This window comes from Exophiala viscosa, assembly GCF_022695815.1.
Source record: "Exophiala viscosa unplaced genomic scaffold EDD37scaffold_8, whole genome shotgun sequence".
In the NCBI taxonomy this organism is placed as follows: domain Eukaryota; kingdom Fungi; phylum Ascomycota; class Eurotiomycetes; order Chaetothyriales; family Herpotrichiellaceae; genus Exophiala; species Exophiala viscosa.
The window spans coordinates 587,376-605,373 of record NW_026944360.1 but is presented as its reverse complement, the minus strand read 5'-3'; the positions used below and the strand labels follow the sequence as shown (position 1 = coordinate 605,373).

Genomic DNA, 17,998 nt, shown 5'->3' with positions numbered 1-17,998 from the left:
TGACCTGGCGATAAATGTGTCACCTCGCAACATTGACCAGGCAGTGAAAATGTTCTGGTGCAAACAATCTTACCTTCCTATTCTCTCGTTCAAGCGTCCTAACTGTACAGTTACCACGTACACTACCCGCGCTACATGTCATCAAGTGGTGATACAGCCCAAGAGGATAACTCAAGGCGTGAAGGGAGGAGGAGTCCCAGTACACGACCTCCGAACCTGGTAGAGTTTGTCGACAGCCAGGATCCCAACGTCAGGAGTGCCATCCAGAGGCACACGGCATATCACTCAGCTGCGCAACGTCGAGATGCACGCTCACGACTCCTCCGTCGCTCAAGTCAAAGCCGTTACCTCGAGTGGGGCAGACGCCCTCCTATGTTAGAAAACGAACTTACGACATCTTCAACCAGCAGCGCGAACAGTTCTCTTTCGATTTCACCTACACGATCCGGGTCAGAAAGGCCTGACTTGCCTAGCCGCTCGTCCAGCAATCAAACAGACCAGGAGTCAGACATATCTGCCACTCAATTCAGCTCTTTGACTGTCGGCGAAGACACCCCATTGACGCCCAGCCCCGCGATCTCTGTGGATGATACAGTCTTGCAATTTTGTGAGTGCCCTCCAGAGCTTTCTAGATGTTTCGTGCACGGTTGGCACATCGATACTAATGATATCGTTCCTCCAGACAGTAACACGTTTTGCTCGCACTATCGGAATCGGAACGTGCTCGAATCAGCGATGACTTTCATGCGAGAGCACGAAGCTCCACGACATTTCCTACTTGCTTACATTTACGGCCTGCGATGGACGCTGCAGTCGAACCCTCAGGACCAGGTTGATGCACAGTCGCATCTTGGAAGAGGAACGAATCTTCTGTGGAATCGTCTTCAGACGGCTGGCCATGCAAGCTCTGATGCCAACATCCAGGCAGTTCTCCTGTTGATTGCATATACGGCCGACTTTGGGCAATCTTCTGAGGTACAGGTCCATAGAGATGCGCTACGGACTATGGTCGAGCAACGTGGGGGCCTCGATACGTTTGGACATAACCCGGTGCTTCAACAACAGTTGTGGGCCATCGAACAATCGAGGGAGTTCCATCTCACATTCGATTGTGGGCAACCATGTCAGAATGCGTTAAGATTTCCTGATGGTCTTGGATTACGCACAGGGACAGAGGTAGCATGAAGACGATACGCCGTTTGATTATGGAGTTTGTTGGGCTCAATGTGTAGCCTATGTGACCTACTGATATTCTTCGATGATACCCAGGGATACATTGCAACAACGCATTAGGTGTAGATCCGCGTGGTTATATGGACAGGGGTTTACGAGGTTGAGATTCATGCTAGAAAGGATACACAAGGATCATGTTCGATCCCGGCGCTGGATCACTTCCATGAGGATACCAGAGCGCTGTCAGCGTATACAACACGTATTACGAACAAAATGAAACCGATTTTTACAATTCAATCATGCTCATCCACCAGGCTCGGATACTCTGGACTTCATAGCGAAAGTCGGATGAAATGAGCCCGGGAGACTCTCAAAAAGCACAAGCATGTGACGTCGGTTGAATTTCTATCCACAAGGCCAGGGCGCCGAATACCCAGCGCCGGGCAGGGCAGCTTTGAACCAGAGTTGCTTTGCGCTTGCAGCTTCTCCCGCCAACAAATCGCTCTCCCCACTAAACTAAACTGATCTCATTCCCTGCAATTGCAAACTGCCACCTTCCACATACTCATAGCAGCCTGTTCACGCAATTGTTACAAAGTACAGCAGTCTGGTCGCATTCGACAATACTTTTGTCTTCTAAACACTCCCACACGATTGGAATCGAACGGCTTCCCAACCTCGAACTTGTTGCTGCTGCTGCTCGAAATACCAACTAAAGCTATCTCAATTCGACCGACGTAAGGCTGCACTATCCCCTCTGGCAATCTGCGCAGATTGTATTCGCCTGTGGACGAAGCTTCCAACGGCGAATCCTTGAAAGTTCTGCTTCTTTAAGCCCTCAATACTCTTATCTTCCGGCCTGCGCAGTCAAGGACAACATTCAAAATGTCGGGCGAGGCATGGTTATACCTGCTCGCCGTGCTGATAAATGCCGTCAACCTGTTCCTGCAAGTCTTCTTCACCATCATGTACAGCGATCTGGAATGGTAAGTCTCAAGAGGATGGAGCTTGATCCGTCGCCTGCTGATATGCTCTCAACAGTGACTATATCAACCCTATCGACCTCTGCAACCGCCTCAACACCTACATTGTCCCCGAAGCTGCCGTCCACGCTTTCCTGACATTCCTCTTCATTGTGAATGGATACTGGCTAGCAATATTGTTGAATCTGCCTCTCCTGGCATGGAATGCTAAGAAGTGGGTGGCTCCCAAACGCACTGAGTAGACAAGGACCAAGTGGCTGACATAAAATACACTTGCAGGATCTTTGAAAACCAGCATTTGCTGGATGCCACGGAAATCTTCAGGAAGCTGAACGTCCACAAGAAGGTACGAGACATCAACAAGGATTTATCGGAGAAGAGTCTCTAACACAGTTTGCCTAGGAATCATTCATCAAACTCGGCTTCCACCTGGTCATGTTCTTCTTCTATCTTTACAGCATGATCGTTGCGCTCATTAAGGATGAGTCGAACTGACTGCGTGGCGAAGTCTCGAACGTAATGAAACATGGCAGCTATTCTTGAAGAGCATTACGCATATTGGGTCTGGGACCAAACCAGGTGTCACAGAATCTTGGAGCATCAACCTATAATAAAGAGAAGGAATTACTTACTAGAACGTTCCCACTAGCCGTAAATGATGTAGGAAGAACATCTGTGGGACGACAACAGGTGGACCGTGTGTCGACTACTATGCCTCCCGACTCTGAACACCCACCAGTGGGTTGCAGCGGGTGCCTCTACGTGAGCGACGGGGAAATGGAGCACCACTGACATGGTGAAGGGAAATGGCCTGGATAGGTTGGTCCATGTCACAGGTTGGAGCCTGCGAGGAGGGGCCTTTGATGGGCTTTGAGTGGTATGGCAGCAGAGTTCGAAGAGCATGGATTTGTGTGACGATTCGAGCTCGTATGAATGCTAGAGTATTGGATTTTTGATAGTATAACCCCTACTGCGATATGTCACATTGCTCTGCCTTAACCTGCAAACCCTGTGCATATGTTTCAATTCCCTCACCAAGCCTAGCTTCAACCCTTTGAGGGCTGCCTACCAGGTAAACCAGTCCTGAACCTCTCGATCGGAAGGACTTGAAATCTTTCTATCGCTATAGCCCTTCGAGTGCCATCACCTTGGACACAATGCCGCTGATAAGGCTGAGTTTTGCCTCTATCAAACATTTTAGGAAGGTAGGCCGAGCAATTTTTCTCTAGGCCTTGGCTGTCGACAACGCAAAGTGCAGTGACTCTCGTGCGGTACATGTAACACCTTGCAGACTTCGATCGTCTCTTGTCGTGCGGTCTCCGCATATACCCAACACCATGTCCGCCTTATTAGGAACGGGCTACGAGTCTAGCGAGGATGAGACTCCCAACACGAAGCCGACATCGGCCATGCCTCTGGCTGTAAATGCGGCGCCAGATGTATCGACAGAGGTTTGGTCTTCGCTCTCGGAACAACGTGCTGGTCCATCTAACAACATACAGGATGCGTCTGAGATGCAGATTATGCTGGCAAACCCCACCAGTAACGCTCTCACCTATAACGCGACATACGAGAACCTCTCTCGTCCTTCTCAAGGCCCCGCCAACCCGTTCAAATCGTCGACTGGAAACGTCCTGAAGCGCAAGAATGTCCTTACGGGAAACGCAGAGGAGATGAGCATGTCGGAAGCGACATTCAAAACTCAGCACCGAACATTCCAGAGTCTAGGTTACACGAAAGACCCCAGCCTGAACGGCGCCTATGTCGGGAACCAGTCCGCTGTCGCAAAGTATGGTGGAAAGGATGTGGTCCAGCTACGTCACTCGAAAGAGGAAAGTGCGGCTATAAGAACCAAGAGACAGAAGAAAGGCGACAGCAGTATTGTCGATGGTGACGGCGCATACCTGGGTCCTTGGGCGAAATATCAAAGCGACGATGTTGCGTATGAACAGGCCGAAGCCATGGCCGACCAAGAACTGGCATCGGACGAAGAATGGGTGGAGGAAGGTGTCGCATCAGCACCTCTACCAGCACCACCAAAGGAAGCCACCGCATATTCAGAGGACTCGAGTGTCGCAGAAACCACCGAGTTTCATGGTGCCTCCGAGTTGGACTACCAAGGCCGCACATATATGCACGTCCCTCAAGATCTGGACATCGACCTGCGCAAAGAGCCTGGCTCGACACAGAACTACCACCCCAAGAAACTCATTCACGTCTACAAATACCACACGAAACCCATCACCACACTACGCTTCATACCCAAATCCTCACATCTCTTGCTATCATCCTCCGCCGACGCCAAAATCGCGCTGTGGGACGCCCACCACGATCGCACCCTTCTCCGCACATTCTCAGGACACAACAAGTCCATCACCGATACCGATTTCCACCCGACAGGCCGGACATTTCTTTCGGCGTCTTACGACCGCCAGATGAAGTTATGGGACACTGAGACAGGGAAATGCATATCACGATTCACCACAGGCAAGACACCACATACATTACGTTTCCACCCTGATGGCAACGAATTCATCGCAGGCATGAACGACAAGAAGATTGTACAATTCGACACCCGGTCCGGTGAACTTGTACAGGAATACGACCACCATCTCGGCCCCATCAATACCTTGACCTTTGTGGATGAAGGGCGCAGATTCATCTCGACGTCTGACGATAAAAGTTTGAGGGCGTGGGAGTACGGTATCCCAGTACCGATCAAATTCATCGCCGATCCGTCCATGTATGCCCTCGTCCGGTCCTGTCCGCATCCTTCGGGGAAGTACGTCGCTTTCCAGAGCGCGGACAATCAGATCGTGGTTTATGCTGCGGGCGATAAGTTCCGGCAGAACCGCAAGAAGGGGTTCAGGGGCATGAATACCAGTGGGTATGCGATTGATGTGGCGATCAGTCCCGATGGTGGGATTGTGGCGTCAGGCGATTCAGGCGGGTATGTCTGTTTCTGGGACTGGAAGACGGGGAAGATGTGGCATAAGGTACAGGCTGGTGGGGATGGGTCTGGGGCTGTTACTTGCGTGGCGTGGCACCAGCAGGAAAGTAGTAAGGTTGCTACTGGTGGATTGGATGGGGTTATCAGGTATTGGGATTGAGCGGGTTTCTTGTGCTGTGTTGCAGATGACTTTACGATTGCTGAGCTGATGTGGAATCAGTCTGGCTTGATGGCCGAAGGGATTGAGGGAGCAGGGTTCATTCTTCCTTGCTTCGGCGTCAGAACGTCTGTGCGCAGAGGATCAGAAACGCGTTCTCGCACCGGACTCATACATCAGGTGGCAGTACACAGTCCTGGTCACCATGAGTTACTGATCATGAGTTTGGAGTATCGATGCCACTTGCTACTGGTATCGTGGCATCTGTGCGCACGACGACAGCATGCGTAGGAAGGGAATGTGCCTCGGTTTCTACCTGTGCTGCCAATCATTTTGTGTGGGAAGTCTGGCTGCTCCACACCTTTTGGTCGGCTCTCTCTGGCTCTCGCCTTTCTGGCACGAGGCAGTAGTTCCGGCACTGGCGAGATCATCAAGCACAGCGAGACGGATACGCCCGGGTGGAACCGAGACGCTACTTCACCTTTGCAGTGCGCTGGGACTATCAGAATCGCTGCATGATACGGAATCAGCGTATGGGACAGACCGAGAGTCGATTCATGGTCTTCGAAGACAAAGCTCCTTGAAACGGAATACCGGCGCTTTCCATAGCCATTTTTCAATCCATAAAGAAGTGAAGATGACTGAGAATTTTCTCTTTTGATGTGGTCTACATAGCCGCGATCGCCGTTGTATTAATACATCACCACCACTCTCAAGAAGTGCTTACGCAAGAATCGTGCGGTGTCTGTACAAAAGCTTTCTCTTTACAAACCCCCTTGAACCGCGGCCGTTAAACCAGTATATTGTTGCCTGCCGCGCGATCTGTTGACTCTGCGATCCTGCTCCCACTCAACATGGTTATGCCGGCTCTCGACCATCTTCCAGTCGATACTGTCCCACCACGCCGTCAGGTACTCGCGCTTGCCGAACATGCCATAATCAGGTAACCACTGGTGCTGCCAGACGTTGGCACACAGGATGGGTTCAGCGTCCAACGCTCCCACGAATAGATTTGCCCGTGCCGAACTGAAGTTGCCGAAGGATCCTGCATATCGTCCACCTCCGGGCCCTAGGCTGTCGGCATTCATGCCAGAATTGAGTAAATCCGTGCCGACCTGTCGACCGTTGTACGTGGCCATGTTGCGGTCGTCTCGGCGCGGAGCTGCGACCGAGTACGGGCTGCCCGCGTTATATGTGGCCAAGATCTTCAGTCCGCCGGGCGTCTTGGGCTTCATCAGCCACACGAAGCCATTGCCGAACATGGCGTCCGCGACCTCGAGAAATTCGGTCCGGAGGTGGTCGAGTGATTCAAAGTCCATCTCTATTGAACGTGATGTGTAGTTGCCCGGCTTTCGGTCTAGAGGGTCTTCGCTGTCCGTCAGAGCTTCCCAGAAGAAATGCGTGTGGATTGCCATTGCGGCATGGTTGTAGAGGGCTGCTCGTTCCGGTTTGTGCGAGCAGATGGCATGGAGATCGTGTGCGCTGTGTGACTCGTCGGCGGTGCCTGCAGGAGATTGTTAGACTATGTCCTCCTATTTGCAAAGATTTCGGATACAATCGTACCTTGTGTGTACTCATTCAACTTGTCACATAAATGTTTGGTGTACTTTGCATAGGTCTCTTGGTATGTCTTCGCGGAGAGGAAACCAGGAACGCCACGCTGGGTGAACCTCTCTTGTCTCTGTCTATCTGCCCATTCTGCTGGACTGTGTTTGCATCGACGCTGCGATCGAGAGAGAAGGGGAGACTATTCGTCCGGAGAGCAATGTCAGTGAATGGCTTCTTCGTATGTGTCTTGGAGTTGGAGAAAGCTTGTGCGTACAGCTTGGTTGACGACAGCTCGCAGGACCGTCTGCGGCCTCGTCGCGGGTCGTATGATCATGAACGGAGTATAGAGCAGTCCAGCCTCATTGCCTGACTGTTTTGTGGTGGACTATGCAATGTCAATGTCGAATGTCGAATTGCCCAAATTTCTGTCTTGCAATGGCCGCAGTTGCCGAAAACGGAATAGTGTCATGCTGTTGAATTGTAGCCAATCATGAAGCTCCATGATTCTGCTGAGCCTCGCGTCTGAAACGTCGCCGCCACTCTCTCTTCTCTCACACTCCATCTACTCGTGTCAGATCTCTTCCAGATGTCGACAACCAATTGTTCACGTCTTTATGACTGTTTGAGTGCAGCATTACACCTCCCGCAGATCACAAGGTCGCGCAAGCCGCCCCCAAGCGGCAAGCCACTGGCTATTCTCGGAGCCTTTTTCAACTTCCATCTGCATACTCATAGCCTCCGGATATCTATGGTCCAAGAGAATGATTTTTCACGAACACACGGTAAGTCTCGAACAGGTACGCCTTAAACAATGCCCTATAACGAGGCCGGGTCTCGACTCAGGTTTGTTCTTTGTGCGTTTGTCAAAGGTGAAGTCTCTCTGTCTCTTTGTCCACTCTGTCAAAGCCTTCAATATCCTTCTTTGTGCCTATCTCTATTTTGGCACCAAGGCCACGCGGGTGATGGTCCTGGTGACCAGAACGCATACTTGACACTCTACCGTTTCTTACTCTGCTTGTGTTTGCTTCTCTCGCTGTCCAATTTGGCATTCTATACGCCCTTCAAGTTTGATCATCATGAGACCTCTATCAAGTACATCTACTTTGCGCCTACTATGGCTCGCGACCACGATTATATCTTCAACGTCCGCTCTCGAAGCGGACACCATGTCCGGAACATCTTTTTCCACGCTCGCCAGACGAGCCAACTCCGTGTCATGTTCAGCGACCGTTGACCCAAAGCTACCCAGCAATTTCCTCTGTCCTTCAGGAGACAACTGCATATCTCTGGACAGTTCGTCCTCGGGCCTCTGCTGCCCAGATACATCCAATTGCGCCACCATCCAGACCATAACCTGCGACATCCAAACTCAGAATCTGACCTCAAACCCCAACGCAGCCATATTCACAACAAGATTAGGAGATAAACTGCCGACATGTGGCTCGTCATGCTGCCCCTTCGGCTACGAATGCGTCACATCTTCGCAATCACCAATCTGCCAGCTCATTGCCAACACCAGCATTGAAGGAAAGAACAATACCTCTACCTCTTCAACTTCATCATCTACTTCATCCGCAACCTCCTCAACAGCTTCCAAAACTGCAACATCAACCAGCAGCACAACAGCCACATCAACCCCACTCTCCACAGGCGTGAGCTCTTCATCCTCAGCCGCTGAATCTACATGCAACAGATTCCCAGTCGGTGTCTTTCTAGCGGGGTTCTTTCCCGGAATGTTCATCGGGGCATTCATGATGCTCGCCTGGGTTATTTGCTCAGGTCGGCACCGCAAACCAACCTCTCGCAACTCCACAGGCTCATCCGTCTACAAACCCACTATCTCCGACCCCATCCCCCTCGACTCCGGCGGTCTACGCACCGACTTTCTTCGCAAGACCACCGACCGCGCGAAATCCATGTTCTCCACAAACTCCCAGATCACCAGCCCGGCGGAAAGTCACTGGAAAATGCCGACACCGCCTGTACCCAATAACATCCCCGCCGCTCACCTGCCTGTGACACCGGAGCGCAGACTCGCCCACGAGCTCAGCTCCGAGAGTATCCGCGTGTATTCACCGCCCAGCGGCACGGGCGTGGTGATGCCTGTGCCTTCACACATTGCGCCTCTACGGGGCATGGCTGCGCAGAGATTTCAAGCTACAAACATGGGCAGTCCGTTCCAGTCACCTCCCCCTACCAGCAACCCGGCTGACACCTCGAACAGCATTCTTCCCACTAAAAAGGAGAGAGGTGTGAGTACGTACTCAGGCGTCTCGTCGCTGTCCGAAAACGATGAGCAGCAAGCACAGACGCTCACGCCAGCGCGCTACGAACCTACTGGCTGGACGCCGCCGAAACGAGTTCGTCCTGAGGGCACTGAGGAGCAGAGCAGGCCGACCACCACGTTCACTGAGATGTTGCATGAAGCTGGGTTTCCAGACCCCATAAGAGAGGATCACGGTACGCCGGCTGTACCGAAGATACCGAATGGGTACGGCAGGAACCGAACGTAATTGATCATTGATTGTCTACTGTCTTTGTACTTTGAGCGATGGGCACTTTCTTTGAGATGGCATATAGCGCTGCGCTGATTACTGTCGCTACTCTGACGAGCATGTACAGTCGGAGGTTAATCCAAATTTTAATGCACCCACCACAATCCCAATTTGCTCGATTTGAGATCCTAGACCAGATTCATAAGAAAGGCGGAGCCACACCAAAGGTCTGATAGCAGAAGTACTTGGTCGTGACGCGACGGCCTTTACTGCTCTGCGCCTCTGCATGAGACTCTGCAAACGTCGCGAAGAAGTCACTCCGACTGATTGGGTTTCTGATCTGCTTGATCCGTTCCACTGCCCATTGAACATCAGCAGGGTTGACGCTTTCGATGGCGTACAAGAGCAATGGGCGGAGGTAGCCGGAATTGAGCTTGCCAGCGGTATAACCATTCGTGTTGCCATCCACGATATCGCGAATTTGATTCATCGCATGCTTTGCTTCGGGGGACGCCAGGGGTGGGTCGCTCGGCGTACGCCCATACTCGACGATCTCGGTCCAGTAGGCCGCGGTAGTGATGCCAATTAGCGTGATCAGGGGCTCCGCGACTGCGCCACAGAAAAGAGACCGCAGGACGTCGGCTTGGAGTTGCATAAGGCTGGGTCTGGCCTGCCAGAGCGCACCCATCTGCGCCTTCAAATCTGCCATGAGTACTGCGACTTCTTCTTGATCGGCACTGGTCATTCGTGACCGGTGGTAGTGGCTCAAGTTGGCTATTTGAGCGGAAATCTTCTGCAACTCCAGGAAGAACGCAAAGATGGGGGCACTAATGATATCGTAGACAGACGTAGGTGCGTCGTTATAGTTGTCCAGCATGGGGAGATTGGGAGCCTCTGTTCCATAGTTGGGGATGTGGGACTTCACGGCATCGGAGAGTATTCCAGGATTCCCACCGCGTCTCGCCGATGCATGGCACAAAGTCAGCCAGGCTCCAATCCTCAATGAGAGGTGTCCTGGTGCTGACCATGTCGCGAGCCTTGTGAGGAATAAGCTCCCCAGATTGCCAAAGACGGAACCTGTTTCCTCCGGTAGTACCATCTCAAACAAGCACAATAAGAATGCTGCTGCGAAGATGTTGTCCAAGACCTCGGCGTGGTCTTTCATGGCTGTTTCAAAGGCAAGCATTCCTGCCTGGTAAAGTGACAAGGAATGTGTTGTAGGCAAACCGTTGCTTTGAGCCTTGTAGAGTGCTTGAACTGCCAAGATAGCTGCTTCTATAGCCTTGATGCGGCTCCCAAGCTCCGCAAGATGCATTTTTGCTCTGGCCCAGTTCACATGGTCGAAGTCCGAAATTATCGGAGGGTTTACCTCTTGAACAAAGTAAGTGAACGACGGCTGAAGTGGAATCTGAGTTGCTGCCATCAGATCAATAGTTGTGCACAGATAGATGTCTTGTGAAGTCATCAATGATACTGCCGACGGGGACCTCAGGCCGTCGAAGTCTGGAGGTTGGGGAGGAAGGGGTGTAGACCCATAGCGACTCGGGCCAGTAGACAGACGGAATGGGCTTGGAGGACTTTGGGTCGGCTGGCTGACGATCTCTCTGCTGGAATTCTGACTAGGAGCAGATGTCTCTCCAAGAAAGAAGGATTGTTCATGGAACACAAGTGGAGAGGGAGCTGGTAAAAACGGGAAGGCAGGCATCTCGGCTTCTAGAGGTGATGCATTCGGGCGAGAAGTTGCGGACCACCTGCATGTTTGCTGCAACTGTACACAGTTGCGGCAGTCCGGTCGTTGCTCATCACACCTCTTCTTCCTGCATCTGCAGGTGAGACAGCCTGTCTTTGTACGGTGTGAGAAATTTCTCTGTCGTCGAACAGGCGAATTGGCGATGCCGACCGGTGGCCCGACAGGCCTAGGAGTGTCGAGGGGCGTCTTTAAGATCATAATGTTGATTTGGTCTGCAGAGCAAAGAGTTGGGACGGTATTCAATGCGAGTCCCGTATCTCAAGCTCCATAGGCATCAATCTGGACACAAAAAGCAAGCAGCATCGACATGCTCGTTGTTCTCGACCTCGACAGCAGTGTGAAGGAGTTGCAACAATGCGACTTGGTGCGACTCTTGGGTAAGCAGTGCATCAGTCCGATATGCTATCAATCCATGGAGTTTGGAAGGATGTTCCTGAGGTCGCGCGTGCTTGTTACCCCTCCGCTGATTGGCAGGTACCAACAGGTACGATGACGATATACATTGAACCATTTTAGCACTTAGCATTATTATACAATTACCACAATCCGGAAGCCCCTTCTCCTCACGGAGCGCTGTCACACCCGTATACTTCATTATGCAGAAAGGACGGAACCAAGTGGGTTTACTTTGGGGACCAGCTGCGTCCCGGATCTTGCTTCTGCAGGATTGACCGGGAATATATCGTGAAGCTTTCTGTGCTCTTGGCAGCTATTGTCCATGTGATGAGCCCCCTCAAGCTGCGGTCCTCTAGCTCTGCTTTCTCAATACAGCTCCCGTTGGAAAGCGAACAGATCGTCAAAGATACAAAACTCGGGAGCCTCAAGCTCGAACACCTTTGGCAGCTTGTCTAGGTGGTTTTGCAAATAGGCGGAAATAGCCTCATGATCCTTCTGACCAAGGAAACGCAACATATATGCTAGGCTAACATGGAAGGAGTAGGTGTCATGGCCCGGGTGGCGCATGAGAAGAAGTTTCGATAATCGGTCACGAAGGCCGCGAAGTCTTCTTTCCTCATCGAGGTTTGCTGGCACGACCTTCAAGGCTATACCATCTTCCAGTGGCTCGCATCCAGCTATTGTCATCCGAAATGGTGGCTCGCTTCCCAGGTCAAAGCTTGCAAGCTTCTCCCTAACCAGTGTTGTGCAACTTTCCAGGGTTGCGTCGAGTGCGGATTCTCCTGGCCAGCACTTGCGCTTGCGTATTTGGTCCGAGACGCCTTCATACACAGTCATATGCCAGCTTGATGGTGGCAAGAGGACATAACATGAGGCAAAGTCCTGTCGCCGCAGTTTGTCATGGAGTGATAGCAACTCATGATACAACGAGCTGTTTTGAGGTAGATGGCAAATGATTGTATGTCCAGGAAATGGGAGCAAACAGCCGTCAGGCTCGAATTTGTGGCCGATCCAGCGCGGGTATCGTTGGTGGGGGAAATCTTCCCTAGGGACAGGTTCGATACGTTGTTCTTGTTGATCAGAATGCCGTCCGACGTTCTCGATGCCGCGTTCCCTCGGCGCGGCCGGAACGTCGTTGACTGTACTGACGGAGACCGCCATGATGTAGGCGAAATTGTTATTTGATGGGAGGACTCAACACTCTGTTGGAAATGTTGTCAAAGGTGAGTCGATTGGGTCAATGAGGCGAGAAGTAAGACCAAAACCTCAGTACAAAGTGGGCAGGCCACATTATGTAGTCGAGACTCCAGCACGGATGAAGTGGATTCTCTTCATCACTCTTGAACAACATTCAGGTCACTCGTTCTCGAATTGCGCAGCCGAGAATTGATGCGGCTTTGACCATCAGTCCACTCTCAAACCTTTTGATGCCCACTGCCGATCAAGCTCGTCTCGCAGCGAAAGTGAAAACGTGCTGGAACCCTACAGGATGTGCCTTGATCAGCTTTAGCGAGTCGCCCTGGATAATCTGCCGGCCCTCGTGAATCATGATAGAAATGTTTGCGTTGATGCTTCATTCCCTTATTGGTTGCAGCATGTCGAACTCACCCAAGGCCCAATAAGAGCAGGATGTGGCAGCTGTGGAGTGATCCCAGCACGTGGGTCAGCCACGACTTTTGCGCGGTTCTTCCCCGTTGACTTTCGCCTTCTCCTTCACTTTGGCTTGCGCTAGACCCGAAACGCCCAAAAGGAAGAGATATGGCGCTTGTCGGCTACAGAAAGTCCCAAAGGGGTCGATTAGGGTTGCTCCTGCGGAGGTCATGGGCGGCTCCTGTCTTCCAAGGCCAACCGTTTTTGTAGAAGATGCCGCCACACGGCTCAGGCTTTCTTGATGTCCTTGATATCAATTTCCACGTCTGATGTGCACGACTCTGTGGACAATAGTATATAAGGGCAACATGGTTGACCCCTTGCGCCAGAGCATGCATCAAGCTCTTCTCAGTCAGCAAGACAGTCACCTGCTGTTCATCACTGGCTCGACACATCAGGTTACATTGAAATACCACCTATCGGAAGAGTCAGTTGCCCAACCAGAGAAAACTAGCACCATGACCAAGCAAGAACCACACGCCATTAACATGGACAAGCCAGCAGGAGGTCGGGTGCTGCAACAAGAGCTCCTGTCGGATGCCCAGGATGCCACGAACCGGGAGCATGAACCGAGTCTTGTGCAAGCCATCAAACTCTACTCAAAGGCTGTTGGCTGGAGTATTTTAATGTCGACCGCGCTTGTCATGGACGGGTACGACACCAAGCTCATGAGCTCCCTGTTCGCTCAAGGAGCGTTTCAGGAGGCATACGGCAAGCCCTTAGGCAAGGGTAAATACCAGATCTCTGCACCATGGCAAACCGGCCTCACCAAAGGATCGAACGTCGGCCAGATTATCGGCCTCTCATTCAGCGGCTACCTTTCTGAGCGGTTCGGGTTCCGGAAGACAATGATTGGGGCTTTGCTCATCGTCCCTTGCTTCATTTTCGTCCAATTCTTTGCTCCCAGCCTTGCTGTTTTGGAGGCTGGGCAAATTCTTCTTGGTCGGTAATGGCGTCTTCCATGTTGACCAGAGTCTAACCATCGAATTTAGGCATCCCACTCGGCCTGTTTCAATCCATGGCTTGTGTCTACGCCGTCGAGGTGATGCCAACACGCCTCCGCGGTTATCTGACAAGCTATGTGAACATTTGCTGGGTAAGCAAGATAACTGCCCGAGTACGCACGAATGAGGTCTGACATCTATGCAGGTACTCGGTCAGCTCATTGTTTCTGGTGTACTCCGTGGCGTTTTAGACATGAAAGCCCCATGGGCGTACCGTGTCCCTTTTGCCGTCCAGTAAGTAGTACCATGCTTTACATGCAGTTCCACGATCTGATCAAAGTCCAGATGGTTCTGGCCCATCCCCTTGATCATCGGTGTTTCCTTGCACCTGAATCGCCATGGTGGCTGGTCCGCAAAAATCGTCTCGAAGACGCGAAGACGTCTCTTCGCCGACTTACATCACCCCAAAATGTGGCATTCGATCTTGACAAGACTCTCGCACTCATGACTCTCACAACCGAGCATGAACGCGAAGTAAACAAAGGCACTCACTTCCTGGCATGCTTCAGGGGGACCGATCGCCGCAGAACAATCATTGTGATCGGCTGTTATTGTATGCAGGTCCTCAGTGGTTCGACCTTCCGCTCGTATGTGACATACTTCTTCGAGCAGGCCGGTCTGCCCACGACTCAGGCATTCAACATGTCGATCGTCGCATATGGACTCGGCTTGATCGGTACTGTGCTCTCGGTAAGCTCGCATGTTCCACCTATTTACAAAAAGATTGTCGTTTCCTGACTCGATGCAGTGGGTTCCCATGACCCATATTGGCCGCCGGGCGCTCTTCAACTATGGTCTGATCGCGGTAGGCTCGATATTCTTCATCATCGGCGGCCTCGGGGTCCGCTTAGCATTTGCGCCCTCCTCAGGTCTCTCATGGGCAATTGGCGGTTTGTTACTTGCATCCGTCTTTATCGCCGACTCCGCCGTCCTCTCTGTGTCATACGCGCTGGTCTCGGAGATCCCGTCTTCCCTTCTCCGAAGCAAATCTGTGGTGATTGCTCGCGCCACTTACGCTGTCATCAACATCGTCGCCAACGTCCTCATACCGTATCAAATGAACCCCACGGCTTGGGGATGGTCGGCAAGGACAGGATTCTTTTGGGCAGGTAGCTGCTTCCTCGGGCTGATTTTTAGCTACTTCGTTGTTCCGGAGCCTAAAGATAGGACAATCGCAGAATTGGACCTCTTATTCAAGAAGAAAGTATCGGCACGGAACTTTGCAAAAGCACAGGTCCACCTCTCTGAGGTGACTGCAGACAATGGCAGAGTACAAGCTACCCAGGACGTGCTGACTCTAAAACATCAGCGTCAAGCCAGTGGAGAGACCTTTCCAGACACAGAATTAGTGAAAAGTATGTAAACATAGATTGGCAGGAGGAAAGACGAGCAGGTTGACACAAGACAGTCGGTCATAAGAGCTTTGTAAAAGCAACGGTGAGCTTAGTTGGTTAAGCAATATGATAACTCATCAGATAGGCGCAGACTTCGTTATAGACTTTTGGAGGAAACGGAAGCTCAGGGATAGGATCGCGCGGGGACTCCATGGAATCTCTTGCATCGCAACCAGGTGTCATCTCAGGTCAACTTCAACAGGTTTTGGCAGAGTCAACCCGGCTCGTTGCAGTTGCAACAAAGTAGAAAAAGGGCTCTAGAGCGGCGTGAATCTTCTCCAACAACCATAATGCCAAGCGATCTTCGTCTTTAAGAGCAGCGGTATTTCTCGCAGCCTTGCCATCTGCTCATGCTCTACGCTTGCCTGTTGCTTCTCCGCACTCGTCTCTGCATTGTCATAATATTTTACCAGCACTCACACGACCCCTACGTACCACCTCCCATTCCACATTGAGACCACGAGCACAGCATGTCAGAAGCACGAGAACCGTCACCGACCCCGTCCGAGCGAGCGCGCAAGGACGCCGAAGACCGCCAACGCGAAGAGGAAGAACAATCGAAACTACCCTACCGATGGACCCAAACACTCGAGGAAGCAGACGTCAATGTGCCCATACCAGGCAACTTGAAAGCGCGGGATCTGGTCGTTGAGCTGAAAAAGACGCACATCAAAGTCGCAATAAAAGGACAAGAACCTATAATCGATGTATGTACTCAGACTGGTCGACCGTGATGGTAAGCGTTGGTGTACTGATCATCCATGATTGTAGGGCGACTTCCCACACCCAATACAAGTCGACGACTCAACGTGGATATTGTCGACGACAACAGACGGCAGCAAAGAGATCGCAATCAACTTAGCCAAAAGCACCGGTTCGTACTGGTGGGCACATATCGTGACTTCGGCGCCCAAGATCGACACCACCAAGATCGTGCCCGAGAACTCGAAGTTGGGCGATCTTGACGGCGAGACGAGGGGCATGGTCGAGAAAATGATGTACGACCAGGAGATGAAGAGGCAGGGTAAACCCACCAGTGACGAACAGAATAAGCAGGATATTCTGAAGAAGTTTATGGCCGAACATCCTGAAATGGACTTTAGTCAAGCGAAGATGGGTTGAGCCTCCCCAACAGACCGGGACTGTTGTCAGGCCTCACTAATTAAGGTACGGTGACCTTGTATGAGTTTTCATGTGCTACCACGACGATCACGATGCGGGGATAGAAGAAAAAAGTACTTTGCATGACTGCTGGCGTGCATGCATTGCGTTTGATGCAGTTGGCCGCACTAGGATGGCCGGCATCGCGTGGCGTTTCAGGGCTCGAAACATCAAGATAGAGATCCGGACGCTAGGTATGATGTTCAAGGATACTCGATTCGCTGTTCGTTGTTCCTCTGCCTCACTTTCGGAATGATCTCTCTGTACGTTACTCGAATGGGACTAGTCGATTTATGTTCCCTAAATCTCAGCCTTGCCGTCGGTCATTGGCTAATGGTTTCGATATGCCTCCTTTTTTCTGGCGCATGCTCAAAAGTCCTTTGCAGCATTGATTTGCATGGAGCATTCTCTGCGTCCCAGTGGTCACCGTTATGACTTTCCTGTGCCATAGAGCTCATGTACATCTACAGGTCTGATTGGATCCATGGGCGACTCTCTCATATACAGCCTCAACCATCACGGCTGTTGTCGCGGTCGGATCAGATCAAAGGGTGACTGCCTTGAGAACTGTATGCAGAAGCTGCCCGGTAATCATGTCTGCGCGTATCTGTAGGCGGTGACCAGCCCTGTCCAGTCTGCCACACCTCCCTTACCATTGCCAAGGGTCAGCAATGGTATATTGTCACATATATGTTTAAGAGCCAGAATTTTGCTTCAATCCACAGTGAAGCCGAGAGAAATGCAAAAGCAAATCTCGATGATGCCAGAGTGGATTAGGTCCTGGTCAACGACCTTTCCCCCTTTCCCCCTTCGTAGTATCGTAGTAATCGTAGTAACGAAAAAACCCAGTACGGCTGGTTTCACTTACCTACAACCTCCTAAAGGAGTTTGTAGGAAAAGTCTTTGCTCTTTTTTTTGGTGGAAACTATGCGTGTTTTGTGGCTTGAATTATCGTTGTGTGGGGTGAGGCAGAACGGTTGTCAACGCGAAGGTGTCGAGGTGAATGAACCAGAATTCTTCATTAACGAGAAGAGACATCTCGGCTGGCTCTACTGACCTACGACTTCCCTAATCAACTGACCGGAAAGCTTTCACAACGGCCTTGTCGTCCTTCCACTAAAGTACAACGTGTGTTGTTGTGCTTTAACTCTCAAGTCTTTGCCGGGAACTGATGCCAGCACTTGCTTTCGCTCATCTATTGCCCATGTCAGCCTGCAGCGTCCCACCTCACGTCCGTTGTGGTGGTTGCTAGATCTCCTATCTCCTTGTTTTTTAGTATCCTTTGTCAGGTACAAGCAAATACCTCCTGGTAGGTATTTAGATAGCTTCTCTCCTCC

General features: G+C 51.5%; 9 protein-coding genes across 9 annotated transcripts; 6 read left to right on the top strand and 3 right to left on the bottom strand.

Annotated features, from left to right (window-relative positions):
* Positions 1 to 135: 135 nt before the first annotated feature.
* On the top strand, positions 136 to 1,185 carry EDD37DRAFT_651760 (uncharacterized protein; the record flags this gene model as incomplete). Its single annotated transcript, XM_062818387.1, has 1 exon — positions 136 to 1,185. One exon carries the CDS (start codon positions 136 to 138, stop codon positions 1,183 to 1,185), a length of 1,050 nt encoding a protein of 349 aa, XP_062668373.1.
* A 569-nt stretch (positions 1,186 to 1,754) lies between these two features.
* EDD37DRAFT_475781 (ER-derived vesicles protein ERV14) lies at positions 1,755 to 2,726 on the top strand. Its single transcript, XM_062813162.1, has 4 exons — positions 1,755 to 2,159; positions 2,215 to 2,370; positions 2,436 to 2,502; positions 2,559 to 2,726. The coding sequence occupies exons 1-4, from the start codon at positions 2,059 to 2,061 to the stop codon at positions 2,649 to 2,651; spliced, it is 417 nt and encodes a 138-aa protein (XP_062668372.1). The 5' UTR covers positions 1,755 to 2,058; the 3' UTR covers positions 2,652 to 2,726.
* A 767-nt stretch (positions 2,727 to 3,493) lies between these two features.
* On the top strand, positions 3,494 to 5,266 carry EDD37DRAFT_687545 (glucose repression regulatory protein TUP1; the record flags this gene model as incomplete). The annotated part of the gene is made up of 1 exon (XM_062819942.1): positions 3,494 to 5,266. One exon carries the CDS (start codon positions 3,494 to 3,496, stop codon positions 5,264 to 5,266), a length of 1,773 nt encoding a protein of 590 aa, XP_062668371.1.
* A 761-nt stretch (positions 5,267 to 6,027) lies between these two features.
* On the bottom strand, positions 6,028 to 7,145 carry EDD37DRAFT_651757 (Fe-Mn family superoxide dismutase; the record flags this gene model as incomplete). The annotated part of the gene is made up of 3 exons (XM_062818386.1): positions 6,028 to 6,767; positions 6,827 to 7,010; positions 7,086 to 7,145. The coding sequence occupies 3 exons, from the start codon at positions 7,143 to 7,145 to the stop codon at positions 6,028 to 6,030; spliced, it is 984 nt and encodes a 327-aa protein (XP_062668370.1).
* Positions 7,146 to 7,977: 832 nt separating this feature from the next.
* On the top strand, positions 7,978 to 9,324 carry EDD37DRAFT_651756 (uncharacterized protein; the record flags this gene model as incomplete). Its single annotated transcript, XM_062818385.1, has 1 exon — positions 7,978 to 9,324. The coding sequence occupies one exon, from the start codon at positions 7,978 to 7,980 to the stop codon at positions 9,322 to 9,324; it is 1,347 nt and encodes a 448-aa protein (XP_062668369.1).
* On the bottom strand, positions 9,036 to 11,488 carry EDD37DRAFT_635175 (uncharacterized protein). Its single transcript, XM_062816893.1, has one exon. The coding sequence runs from the start codon at positions 11,252 to 11,254 to the stop codon at positions 9,506 to 9,508; it is 1,749 nt and encodes a 582-aa protein (XP_062668368.1). The 5' UTR covers positions 11,255 to 11,488; the 3' UTR covers positions 9,036 to 9,505.
* On the bottom strand, positions 11,476 to 12,740 carry EDD37DRAFT_475728 (RNA ligase/cyclic nucleotide phosphodiesterase). Its single transcript, XM_062813161.1, has one exon. It carries the CDS (start codon positions 12,611 to 12,613, stop codon positions 11,819 to 11,821), a length of 795 nt encoding a protein of 264 aa, XP_062668367.1. The 5' UTR covers positions 12,614 to 12,740; the 3' UTR covers positions 11,476 to 11,818.
* Positions 12,741 to 13,590: 850 nt separating this feature from the next.
* Positions 13,591 to 15,469, top strand: EDD37DRAFT_658664 (general substrate transporter; the record flags this gene model as incomplete). Its single annotated transcript, XM_062818995.1, has 6 exons — positions 13,591 to 14,044; positions 14,095 to 14,198; positions 14,252 to 14,335; positions 14,392 to 14,796; positions 14,855 to 15,355; positions 15,416 to 15,469. 6 exons carry the CDS (start codon positions 13,591 to 13,593, stop codon positions 15,467 to 15,469), a joined length of 1,602 nt encoding a protein of 533 aa, XP_062668366.1.
* Positions 15,470 to 15,970: 501 nt separating this feature from the next.
* On the top strand, positions 15,971 to 16,622 carry EDD37DRAFT_610902 (nuclear movement protein nudC; the record flags this gene model as incomplete). The annotated part of the gene is made up of 2 exons (XM_062815252.1): positions 15,971 to 16,207; positions 16,272 to 16,622. The coding sequence occupies 2 exons, from the start codon at positions 15,971 to 15,973 to the stop codon at positions 16,620 to 16,622; spliced, it is 588 nt and encodes a 195-aa protein (XP_062668365.1).
* Positions 16,623 to 17,998: the final 1,376 nt, after the last annotated feature.

Excerpts from the sequence above, each read along its gene's own strand:
- EDD37DRAFT_475728 (XM_062813161.1), bottom strand. The coding sequence starts at position 12,613 with ATGGCGGTCTCCGTCAGTACAGTCAACGACGTTCCGGCCGCGCCGAGG.
- EDD37DRAFT_475781 (XM_062813162.1), top strand. The coding sequence starts at position 2,059 with ATGTCGGGCGAGGCATGGTTATACCTGCTCGCCGTGCTGATAAATGCC. Across the intron at positions 2,160-2,214 it reads ATGTACAGCGATCTGGAATG|TGACTATATCAACCCTATCG; the intron begins GTAAGTCTCAAG and ends TGCTCTCAACAG. Across the intron at positions 2,371-2,435 it reads CTGGCATGGAATGCTAAGAA|GATCTTTGAAAACCAGCATT; the intron begins GTGGGTGGCTCC and ends ATACACTTGCAG.
- EDD37DRAFT_635175 (XM_062816893.1), bottom strand. The coding sequence starts at position 11,254 with ATGATCTTAAAGACGCCCCTCGACACTCCTAGGCCTGTCGGGCCACCG.